At 37.1% G+C, this 12835-nt stretch overlaps 1 protein-coding gene across 1 annotated transcript in view; it reads left to right on the top strand.

Moving 5' to 3' along the window:
• MUC2 (mucin 2, oligomeric mucus/gel-forming) overlaps positions 1–8710 on the top strand; it is a 61968-nt gene extending 53258 nt beyond the window's left edge. Inside the window, exons 45-58 of the mRNA XM_069857122.1 lie at positions 888–1071; positions 1207–1411; positions 2073–2251; positions 2902–2971; positions 3763–3863; positions 4028–4059; positions 4239–4416; positions 4990–5094; positions 5672–5712; positions 6369–6491; positions 6933–7031; positions 7697–7825; positions 8248–8287; positions 8577–8710. Coding sequence (XP_069713223.1) covers positions 888–1071; positions 1207–1411; positions 2073–2251; positions 2902–2971; positions 3763–3863; positions 4028–4059; positions 4239–4416; positions 4990–5094; positions 5672–5712; positions 6369–6491; positions 6933–7031; positions 7697–7825; positions 8248–8287; positions 8577–8710 — 1620 coding nt within the window. The remainder of the gene's footprint in view (positions 1–887; positions 1072–1206; positions 1412–2072; positions 2252–2901; positions 2972–3762; positions 3864–4027; positions 4060–4238; positions 4417–4989; positions 5095–5671; positions 5713–6368; positions 6492–6932; positions 7032–7696; positions 7826–8247; positions 8288–8576) is intronic.
• Positions 8711–12835: the final 4125 nt, after the last annotated feature.

The following is a 12835-nucleotide window of genomic DNA, read 5'->3' as shown; positions in this document are numbered from 1 at the left end:
ATAGCATCAACCTGAAAACTATATCAGAATGTTTGGATAAAAAATTAAAAAGGAATCTATGTTTTAGATGAGATATCAGTTTGGATTATAAAATAAGATTATTTTGAAGGACCCCTTTCTTAACTCTGAAAATGGAGAAAAATTCCTACAACGCACAAACATGGACATTTGATAAGAGTTAAGGATATAAAATAAATTCATTTAAGGATATAAAATAAATTCATTTTCATAACAGCAAAAGAAAAGAATAAATGTTGAATGGCAGGATATGACGTAAATGTGATGTAACAGTTAAAGTACCAGACTTAAGCATTTTTTAAAAATATCATTAATATCTTTGGTGTTGTCTTTTTAATTTTTCAGAATAGGGGCTCTTATGTGTTTATTTCATTGATAAAAATGATATCCCAGCTCTGGGGCTTCAAAACTCTCTAAGAAATGTTCAGTTATAGGCTTTTGTGGAGTTTCTTCGGTTTATTTTTTTTAACGTTAGTGTTTGGGAATAATATGTTAGGTTGCACCATACCGTTGAAAATTTGCAATGCACAGATCTCTGTTTTTTATTACAGAGTGAAGAAACCTACTGTTGATGAGTAAAAGCAGTAGTGTGTGTTCCATAGGTATATAATGGCTACTGTTAGAATTTAGCTGGTTTAAACTCTGAATTTTAGAACAGTTTATCAGTGGCTGATAGGCCTTTTCTTTCATTCAGAGAAGGAAAGTTCCACTTTCTAGTAACATAAAAGAAAATGCAGGGACACTTTTAGAAATGAAAAGCACATTAGTTGCCTTTACATTCTATCTTCAATGCGAAGTAGTGAATAATCAATTGTTTTCTAAAATCAAACTAAATAGATGTATCTTTTCTGTTTTCTTTGATTTATTAGGTGACAGTAAACAAACAGGCAGTGGCTTTACCTTATAAAAAATTTGGCGTGAGCATCTATAAGTCTGGCATAAATTGTGTAGTGGACATTCCTGAACTAAAAATGAATATGACCTACAACGGCCTGTCCTTTTCTATCAGAATGCCTTATAGCCTGTTTGGTAACAACACTCATGGACAGTGTGGTAAGGCTTACTTTACTTACGTAATTTTTGTACTTTTAGAAAACAACAAACAGGGAAATGACAGCCGTGCCACAAAGATAAGTGGAATTAAATAACAAAAATCTGTGATTGAATTCTTTCTCTTACCGATTTTAGGTACCTGCAATAACAACACAGCAGATGACTGCATGTTGCCAAATGGAAACATTGCAGAAAACTGTGAAACAATGGCAGATCATTGGCAAGTTGTTGATCCCTCCAAACCACAGTGCTCTCCAGGCCTAATTCCAACAAAAGCACCTAGCACAACCCCAACACAACCTTGCAAAGAATCTTCCATCTGCAAGCTTCTTTTGGGAAGGTAGATATTCCTCTGGGATTTATATGTCTTTGATCTTCTAATTAAGTATTACTCGATTTCTTGTAGCTTTGTGGGTTGTTTCCATACTTTTAGTGTTTCTAGATGTAATTCTTCGGTGATAGTTTGCTTATGACCCTCTGGCTACTACATTAACTTCTCTTGAGGTTCTCACAGTCTTCTATGGTCTGTGCTCTCCACCAAATTATGCTCTTGCTTTTTCCCACATTCACTTAGCAGAAAATGGAGAAGAACTCAAAACAGACATCTTAATTTTTGGAATGTTGTGTCAGGATTAAAGCAAAACAAAAAAAAACACAAAATATTTTTTTAACGAGTAGCTCATGACTACACTTGATAATATGAATGTAGCTCCTGGACTACATTCAGTAGTCTACTACTCATAGTTTCAGTAGTCTACTACTCATATTCAGTAGTCTACTACTCATATTGGTGCCTGAGTGTTTTGCGGGTGAGGGGAGAATACTTCAAACTATATTTAAATATTACAATTGAGATAAGTGCTTTTAGTAGAAATCTCTCTGTAACTGTCCTTGCTCACATCTCCTTAAGTGCCACTGTGGCCTTTTTATGGTATGGTAAACACACTAAAGAACTCATGGATTATTCAGTAGATAACAATGACACACGTTTCTGTTTCTAGTGTGTTTGAGCCATGCCACAAATTTGTCCAGCCGGAGAAGTACTATGCAGCCTGCGTTTTTGATAGTTGTGTACTTCCCAACTTAGACCTGGAATGTTCAAGTCTGCAGATCTATGCTGCCACCTGTGCTGATCAAGGTGTATGCATCGATTGGAGAAATCATACTGATGGTGTCTGTTGTAAGTGTTTGGTTATTTATCCTGAACTATTAGGGAAGCTTCTATGGAACTCTTTCAGCAAGGATGTCTTAATAGTAAGCTATATTGCTTACACCAGTAAATCACACTGGCTGCTTTCCTAAGTAATTTTTGCAGGTAACATTTTTAACAATTGAAGTGACAAATGAGCCTGCAAAAATACACATCCGTTGACTGTACCAGCAACATACGTATCCATAGATACTTCCTTGTACACAGGCAGTTCTGTGTTTTGAGTTTTGTGTTTTGCGACCATTAGCAGATCATTCTTTATTTAGTGACATAAGCATTCATTTTCAGCTATCGTAAGAGGAGGACAGAGTAGGGATACACTCCCCTTTGAGAACTTGTGTAAAAGAGACCAAAATTATGAAAAAATTGTAGGCAAGATGTAGACTCTTGGCTTTATCTCCTTAATGCACAGTAAATGCTACATCTCTATGGCTGAATTGCATAAAAACTTCCATACAGAGAGATGAGTCTGATATCTGCTTTTTTCCTTTTGCTTCTCAAGATTGTCAAAGATACATAGAAGAATGAGCAGTCAGTGTTTAATTTCTTGGCACAAGAGAACACAGATTTTGTACTATATTGTTACTGAGCTCTTCCTCCTCTTTATTCTTCCATTTCAGCTTATAAATGCCCCTCAAATAAAGAATACAGAGCATGTGGTCCTATTAAAGAGATAACCTGCAAATCAAGGTAAATAATTCCTTCACTGTTAGTTATAGCCCATACAACTGTTCAGTCATGTCTAATACATATGTGGATAAAAGAAATTAGGCTTCTGTCATGTCTTAAATTGACTGTCAAATCATAGAATCATAGAACAATCAGGTTGGAAGAGACCCACCGGATCATCAAGTCCAACCATTCCTATCAAACACTAAACCATGCCCCTTAGCACCTCGTCCACCCGTGCCTTAAACACCTCCAGGGAAGGTGAATCAACCACCTCCCTGGGCAGCCTGTTCCAGTTCCCAATCACCCTTTCTGTGAAGAATTTTTTCCTAATGTCCAGCCTAAATCTCCCCTGGCGGAGCTTGAGGCCATTCCCTCTTGTCCTGTCCCCCATCACTTGGGAGAAGAGGCCAGCTCCCTCCTCTCTACAACCTCCTTTCAGGTAGTTGTAGAGAGTAATGAGGTCTCCCCTCAGCCTCCTCTTCTCCAGGCTAAACAACCCCAGCTCTCTCAGCTGCTCCTCGTAAGACCTGCTCTCCAGCCCCTTCACCAGCTTTGTTGCTCTTCTCTGGACTTTTTCCAGAGCCTAAACAACCTTCTTGTGGTGAGGGGCCCAGAACTGAACACAGTTTGGTCCTGAATCTGGGTGCCTGTACTGTTTATGCTATTTGGCTATTCCAAACAGGAAAATTGACAATTACTGTATCACAAATGTGCAGATCATTTGCCTTCAATGAAGGATTATTTGGCATAATCTTCCCCTGCATGCCTATGACAGTAATGATGCTTTCTGAACATTTTGTCTCATACAGTCAACAAAATGAAACTTCAACTAAATATGTGGAAGGCTGTTTCTGTCCTAATGGAACGATGTTGTTTGACTCTGGCATAGATGTCTGTGTGAAAACCTGTGGTGAGTTTTACTGCTTCAGTTAGATGCATATTTGTTTCTGCTTTGTTGTTTCCTTCTTATATACGCAACATAGATCTGACTATACGCAGTACTCATACAGCATATAGTACAGATGTCTACAGTAACATGACTGGTAATGGAAATTAATTTTGATATTTTCACAGGCTGTGTCGGAGTGGATAAGGTACCAAGAGAGGTATGCTGCCATGTGCTTTTGTATTTTGAGTAGAAGCTGGAGGTGGGGAGGGGGGAGTGTACTCACTGGTGCAGTCTTTTTTTATGGTCTCTCAACTTTTTGCTCCCTTTCTCTTTTTTGCTTCCATTCATTTTAATTGATATCCACACAATTGCTCACTTTATTTTCTTTAATGACAGTTTGGGGAAAAGTTTACAGTAGACTGTCAGGACTGTGTTTGCCTGGAAGGTGGAAATGGCATTGTATGTCAACCTCATGAATGTGCCAAACAAAATAAGACCAGTTGTGATGGAGAAGGATTCTATGAAGTCAATGAAGTCAATTCTGAAGATTCCTGCTGCCCCATTGTCACCTGCAGTGAGTTTATACTTTTGTTTCCAGATTTTTATATCTTTTAGGAACAGAAAAGACTACTGAACTAGTATAGCACCAGAGACCCGAAGCAGGGAGTCAGGAAAGAGTGCCTTTCCTCATGCTTTTTAATATCAGTTTGTCCAGTGTCAGGGAAAATATTCTTTAATATTGTAATGACCCAGCATAACAGAATTTACAAATATGGGTCTCAACTCGATCTATAATTCAGGACCACATCTTATTCAAGTAAAATGTAAATAGATTACAAAATTCTATGTGGGTTTTTGTTTCATGTCAGTTGCCTACAACCTTAGAGACAGCAGCTGTTGTGATACTTTTTCAATACTTTGTAATTACACACCTGAAAATGAGTCATAAACTAGTGCAGTTGTCCAATCCAGTACCTGAACCCACTAGGAAAGAATGTATTGTCTTTCTGCAATTTGTTTCTTTGGAGCGAATCTGGACTATTTCCTAACAATGGAAAGTCCTAAATGCTTTAGTAGATGCTTATTTCTAGTAGTCATGATTTAATGTTTTGGCTTTGGTTTTTTGTTTGTTTTTTTTTTCCTCCAGAATGTAATACAAGCTTGTGCGTGGCTAAAGTCCCCAAGTGTACACTGGGATTTGAAGTTCATTCTCATATTCCCAGTGGTCAGTGCTGTCCTGTGTACCAGTGTGGTAAGTCTCTTGAAAAATATTGCAATGATTAGCATTATATATTACATAATTTAGCATCACAGTAAGACTGTATGCATTAGTGTATTGAAAGGTAATAAACACAGTCAGATACTACAAATTGCTTACTACTACTATAGATATGACAAACAACTGCAAATTTAGATACAGCTCATGTACCTCAAGTTCCATTTTCCTGGTTGTAAGTACATATGAACACATATACAGAATAAATAAAGACTGTGTTCTCAGTTTAATTTAGCAAAATATCACTGTAACCATCCCAAATAGAAGATAGCTTTACAAAGTCTGTTCTGTTTTGATCATTGAAACAGGGAACTACTTGTATGTGTTAACTGGACATTCTTAGCAATGAACTGGACTGCATATTTTGGGCCAAATCTTTATTTGCTTTTGCACATGCAGTATTTGTTCTTATAACTTATTTTGTGATATCTGCTACCAGAAATGGGGAATAACCAATGAACATATTGTGGTACTTTGAGGAAGAAAATAGTTTTGGTTTGGGCATTTTCTTCCCCTCCTCTATGTAACCACCTAACTCCCTGCTTGTTAACAGTTCCCAAGAGGGTCTGTGTACATCAGAACGCAGAGTTCTTGGTAAGTTCCCTTTTCAATAGCCTTTGAAAATGCTTAAAAGACCAGTTGGTATACTTAATCAGTACTGTAATTAGAGTTTTATCTAGTACAATCAATGTATTAGAAATTTTCAAATTCCTGTTAGAATTCATCAATTTCAAAAAGCCTAAATGTTTTCTGAAAGATTTCTGTGTGTAAAAGAGACTAAAGAACTCTTTGTATTTCAGGATAAGAGACAGATTTGGGTTTAGGTTTAAGTGTGCAAACATTTTAAAAATATGATGCACATTTACTGACAGCATATTGTTGCACTTTAAAGGCTCTCTTTCAAAAATAAAAAGCCTTGTACATAAATATTTTTCTAAACAGACTTAGATTCCCAATGAATTCTTTTTGGTCTAATAGTTGTTTTATAACAGATATTTGTATGACTCTTGTCATTTTAATATCTGAGTTTGTCATTGCTTTACAGGACTTCAAGATACAAACATGTTAAATTAAATTGAGTATTTAAAATATTCTCTTCATAAATGGCTAGTCAAGTAGATATCTAATAGTATTTATGATTATTTCCTTTTCCACTGCTTGGTTTACAGACTTTTTGGAAATTAAGAAATGTCAGCTACACATGTCATAGCTCATTAATAAACGAACCTTCTTTTTGTTAAAATTTACAGCCTAATTCCTCAGTCTTTGTTGATAAGTGTCAGAATTGTATCTGCACTAATGAAGTTAACATCAGCACTCAACTGAATATCATCTCGTGTGAACAAATTCCATGCAACACACATTGTGAACCAGTAAGTGATAAACTTAAAACAAACAAAACTCACACGCCAAATATCCATATACATGAAAAGCAGTTTCATCAATGAGTTGTATAAGCGAAGGACAGGGAGCAGAAATTCAGAGTCCAACTCCAATATGTATACCAGCTGTCCTTGAGCAACCTACTGCATGAACTTTTACTGTGTGACTTACATTATTCAGTTCACATTGGGAGGATTAGATGGGAAATTTCTATAGAGCACTTAATGGAGTGATATTTAATTATTAGTACTATTTATTATAGTGCTTTAATTTATTCTATCTATAGCCTACTTGTCATCCAAAGGCAAAAAGGGCACAAGTCTAGAGTGCACTTCAAAGCATAATTAATTAATATCTTAGTGTATTTTCACTTATTTCTCAAAAATGCATCTATCATAGTGTTTACATTTTTAATTCATTTTAATATCTAGGGATATGAACGTCATCCAGTGAAAGGTGAATGCTGTGGAAAATGTGTGCAGACTAAGTGTGTTATACATACAGGAAGCAGTTCTGACCTCATCTTGAGTGTAAGTATGCTCTACATCTCACACCTCTCCCAAATTTCTAAACTCCTTGCCTTCTAAGAGGTAACATTTCCTTGTCGGAAATAAGGCTTAGTGTAGGCTTGCACTTAAAAGGTTAAAGGCTTATCTAAAGCAAAGCCCACCTACAGATTTTTAGCCTGAAAGGAGGACTCATGAAATCAAATTTTCTGGAAGGCTATTCTTGGAATGACGAATCCAATACCATTGGAAGGAGTTTTTTTGTGATGCCTAGAAGCCTGGTCTTTTCTATATTATTCGATTTCTGTGCACTGGAAAACACTAATAAACCCTGCATATGAAACAATTCTATCACCCCTGTATGGTGAAAGTTTAGCATTGTTCTTTATTACCGTATAAAATTTAGCTTTCCCTAGGCAAAATCCTTTGGCATGTGTGACTTTAATAACACTAATGTACTCTACATATTTTAGAGGAGTTTTTCTTTTCCAAAAGGATCCCCATGTAAAACTGAGGATTCTCTGCATGTATGGCATACTGCAATACATGTAATAATGTGTATCCAAAATGACTGTTAACCTAAAAACAATCAACTGGAAAACAAGAGGGAAGTAATTGTTAGAGGACATGAAAATTTTTGTCTGAACTCCCTTCGGCTTTCTTTATTATGTTTTGTATTTCTCTTGCAGCCTGGAGAGTTTAAAAATGATCCTTACAACAACTGCACCATTTATAGCTGTCTAAATATCCGCAACCAATTTATCTCTTCCACATCTGAGATTACCTGCCCAGCATTCAATGAGGAGAGATGCAAACCTGTAAGTAAATATGGAAAACTTATTCATTGCCCAGTGCATAGATTATTTCACTTTAGTTCAGCCACCTAACTAGCAACAAAAGTTAAGCTAAGCTCTGATGATGTTTCACTGAGGTTTTTTTGTCCCAAAGGCAAAAGAATAGAATTCCCTGAGAAAGCATTTTTTTATTTTATCTGAGGGAGAATTGTATGATGTTAACTGCAGAATTCCTTCAAATCGTTATCTTTATTTCCACAATTCTTTGTAAATGGATAGATTTCAAGTCTGGAAGAGACCTTTATCTTTGTTTATTCAGATCAATGCTAGTATTCATTGTTATTTCCAGCCTTTGAGGCATTGCTCTCCTCAGTTATTGGTCTAGAAGCCTCTCTAGTACATGTAAAGAAAATAATACTCTTTTTCCTGTTTCTTTGTTTTTTTAGGGAACTATTACACTCTTACCTAATGGTTGTTGCAAAACCTGTAAGTATACCAATGTACCTGAATCAACAATGCAGAGAATAAATTTTCTTCTTAAGTCAACCTATTTTTCAGCCATAGAAGCTGGTATATTTGTAATTAAATATATACTTTTGTATTTATGTTTGATATTCCAAGCATTCACCATCCAATCTCTCTGAGAAAGTTTAAACTGGATCGGAAAGACCACTTAAGACAATTATTTGAGTGCACAGGTGAATCCCAGAGAGTACTGAACTGCAAGGAACTTCTGGGGCAGTATCACTGAATGTTTCCTGATCTTTCCCTGTAGGTGCACCTCTGGATAGTCCCACACCATGCTCTGTCCGTGAAAGAAAAGACTTTATCATCTATAAGGGCTGTCGTTCTGAGCACAGTGTTGTCATGACTGAATGTGAAGGAACATGTGGAACCTTCTCACTGTAAGTAAACTGATCAAAGAGGTTTGAACTCTTCTGGCACTGAGCTTGTTTACATAAAAGGAACAATAAATAGGCAGACTACAGAATTGTAGAAGATCTGAAACTATAAACTCCCCAAATCACAGGCACAAAATCACAAAATCTGTTACTAAACAGTCAATTCATCGTAATACAAAGCAGAGAAGTGTTTTCAATTGTAGTGGGATTCCTACAGCTATGACAAGGCCCATTCATCCACAAAGAGCTGGCTTATCTGTCATTTGTGTCAGACCATCTTAGCTAGAAATCGTCATAAAAGAACATGAATTATTTCCTGTAATGGGAATGAGCCCAGAGAGCTGCCAGACCTGATTCTTGTAAGCTGAAAAGTTGCTTCTCAACATCTAAAATATACATACATCTTTTCAAGGAAGATTCAGTAGTTATACTCTAAAGAAAGTAGAGAACAAATGCTTCAAGGGTGGTGTTAGTAGAGTAGTTTCATTGTACATTTTTCTCCAAAATGAATCTACAGGAAAGTGGCTCAAAGAAAGTGGCTAGTAGGACACCTAGTACAGTACTGGAAAAATCTAATTCTAACTTCCCCAGCCATTTGCTGCCTATCACTGAATGTGGCACGGGGCACATTCCATGGGTGAAAATGGATCTTTAGTCCCAGATTGGACTCCAATTAGCCAGTGGGTTTAATAGTATTTTGAAATACCTTATCACCTTAGAGTCTCACTGTGGTTGCCCCTGCACACAAATGTAAGAAAAAGATGGCTCTTGACATTGTTTATAGCCTGATGTTGACAGATTCTACAGGTTAGGAATGGTATTTGGGAAGCTGATGAATACAAGGCTGCAAAAAATACTTTGCTGTGAGTTCAGGACAGGAAGATCTGCTTCTTCTGCTTCCTGTTAACACTGCAGTGTTTGGTACATGGAATTGTAGCCCTTGTAGCCAGTTGATTGACAGGATGCCATTATAGATGGCATTGTAGCCACTTGTCTATGCAGCTTTCTTGTTTGGATCAGGGCTTTGTCTGCCCTTAGTTGCTGATCTTGTGTATTTAACATCCATCAGCACTGAGACTATGAGAGAAATCTAAGGAAGTTGAGCTCCCAGAACTCACTGGGGTTTTTTTACCAGGACTTTGGTACTGTTTTACCAGAAAAAAAATCTCAGCAAATGCAATGAATTTTAAAAGCATACAGTTACAACCACTGCTCTGCCACACGAGCTTAGCGCTTATGTTAACCATGACTATGGCACTTATACATATTATTCTAAACTTCTCACAGGAGTTTTGTAGCTAATTGCACCCTCTCCTCTGCATCCTGCTTCTGGCACAGAGTAACATTGCCATTTTCCATGTTAACAGGTACTCTGCTGAGGCCAATTCCATGGAGCACAGCTGTTCCTGCTGCAGAGAATCAAGGACTGCTGTGAGGGAAGTGAAACTGAAATGCCCCACTGGGCACTCTATTTCACATAAGTATGTATATGTGGAAAGCTGCAGCTGTCAGGAGACTGAATGCAGCACCTCACAATCCAGTGAGTCTCACAGCAGGGAAGAAAATGACAGGGAGAAGAGGTCTCTGAACCGGATCAAGAGGGCCATCAGTTTGACATCAAAATGAATGGGCAACACCCACACAGCATTCAGCTAAAAGGACTATGCAACATTCTTATTGTCCTTGTCTACTTTTGAACTGTGATTTTCCTGTTACTGTATCCTGTCTGTTTTCTGATTGTTTTTTAACAGTGGTCTATTTATTTGTGCACAAAACAAGAACACAAATTTGTATTCTTCCAAGTTCACAGCTTTTTGGATCCTTTTATAATCAGATAATTTCCTGTAAATGATTAAAAGCACATTTCAAAAAAAACCCAAACATGGAGTTTGTACTTATTCACATGATGTCTTAATGAGCCTGACTTTTAAAAGGGAAAAGAAGTTTTTTTTTCAAGTTATAGGAAGTCAACTGGCATGTTTACTAAATTTTGGGGGTATCTATTTCTGGCTTCTTAAAAACCTAAATACCAGAATATCAGTGTCAGAAGATACTGTCTGGAGGACCCAGTGTGCAAGGTGGGGTAGAATTTGATGCTGCCTGCCAGAACAAAGCCAAAGATAAATAATGCATCATGAAATGATTCAGATGACTTGAAGAAACTTCGAGTTCATCATCAATCTCATTTAGCTGTACTATCTCTGTTCACCACAAATATATATTTTCACTAAGAAAATAGTCCATCAGGTATAAGAATATGAAGTTCATTCACAGTTTTTGAGGAATATTTAGTTAGGTTTGCAATATAGATCCCTGCCTCTGAGCTAGTAACCCTAGGCTTCTTCTACAGGAAATGCAGAGAAATAGCCATTTTCAGGATTAATTCATGTCACAACAAAGGATATATCCAAAGGAGGTTAGTTGAATTACATTATGAAGTGCTTGTTTATCTGCTTTTACTGTAAGGGAAGCTGGAGGAAGTTAGCTGAGCAATGGGCAACTCCCTTGAATAATTAGAGGTACAAGAGCTTAATCCATACCTTCTATTTTCTGTGAAAAATGCTTTTGGTATTATTTTGTCTCTGTAACTGAATACTAATTGTGCTTTATCCTTCTGAGAAACTAAAGTAAGTGCTTAAGCGACAGCCAATCTGAATACAAGGGGTTTTGCTACCTAAAGGACTGGTGGCGCTATTTTGTGCTGCTAGTAGCCCTGCCAAATGTATTGAAACTTAGATTGCAGACACTGTTATGAATGCACAGAAAATGAAGCTCCTGAAGTTTCCCATCTTTAGAATATTATGATTAGAGAGCTAATTTCTGTGGAGGGGGAGAGGTAGCTGGTATGAAGAAGGAAGTTTCACCAGTTTATAAAGCAAACTCCAGAACTAATGAAGCCTGGTTTCTACTTTGGTATGGTTTTCTAAGGGTTTCTGTCTCCAGGTTCATTGTAAGAAGTGACCGAGACTTTTCTACTGTGGCATTTACAAGTTCATTCTTTGCTGTCTGTTTATGTGCTGATACTACAGCCATACTTTTCTAGACTCATTTGCAAAATCCACTTTTTTTGAAAATATATTGGCATTTAGCTGTCTTTGAGATCTTCATTTTTTACAATTAAATTTGGCTGAAGTCAGCAAATAGCTTCTGGAGACAAACTGATACAAAGTGTGATCAAATCAGCCTTTTTACTATGAAAAAGAGATAAAATATTCAAAGTCAGTAGTGACGCTTTGCTGCACACTATATTTATACTGAAGACTACATTTTTTTCATTTGTTCTTCATGGACTCTTTCTGCCCCTTCTCGTGATGAGTAAACTACTTCTGAATAAGGAAATCTGACAGTCCTCTATTAGTCAATAAAGTTGCAGATTTTGGCTTCGCCACTGCAGGGCAGTCTATGTTTAAGAACATAAAATTACTTCTGCCACAGCAAAGTAAGCTGCCTCCAAAAGGGAGTTTGTGCTTCATCAAACAGAAGGCTTTATCTCTGAGAAGAATGAATGCTGATGTTTCCCTACAAACACTTGAACATTCTTAGTAAGCACTGATAACAAAAAACAAAACCCAAAACTATTCTGACAGGAATTTGCCTGTATACACAAGAGAGTGTTGCATAGAGTGCCTCTTCAGTTGTGGTGCTGAATCAGTGCTGCCCATCAGCAAGCTCCCGAGCAGGTGCTGTCAGAGAGTTCTTACAAGTGTTTGGCAGTTTCAGGTCAGACTGTACAGGTCAAACCTCCACACCTTTCTGTACTCTTAGTCTTCTTAGAACTTTGCAGTTTAGTTCACACCTTTTTTTCCATTGGAACTGAATGACAAAATGGAACAGATTAAACCTTATCCAGCAAAGAAATCCACAAATAGTCTTTTGGAGAGAAAGGAAGGAAAGTAGCTTTAAATGCGTATCCCTACAAAGAAAGCAGTAGTGGCATTGAGCAGCACTTCTGCTCCTTCCCATAATCCTTTTGAAAGTAAATGGAGACCTGTCCTACCAGATCCTATGGAGCATTTTGTTTCTTAAGAAAGAGCTTTTTGGTGTGCAGATCAAAAGCAGAGATTTATCTAAAAAACCTAGGGGACAAACTGAAGAAATCTCTCACAAGGCAATATCAGCCCCTTAGAGACTC

The sequence above is a fragment of the Phaenicophaeus curvirostris genome, chromosome 5, assembly GCF_032191515.1.
Source record: "Phaenicophaeus curvirostris isolate KB17595 chromosome 5, BPBGC_Pcur_1.0, whole genome shotgun sequence".
NCBI classification, from domain to species: domain Eukaryota; kingdom Metazoa; phylum Chordata; class Aves; order Cuculiformes; family Cuculidae; genus Phaenicophaeus; species Phaenicophaeus curvirostris.
The sequence above is the reverse complement of the archived record's forward strand: the minus strand, read 5'-3'. Positions and strand labels throughout refer to the sequence as shown.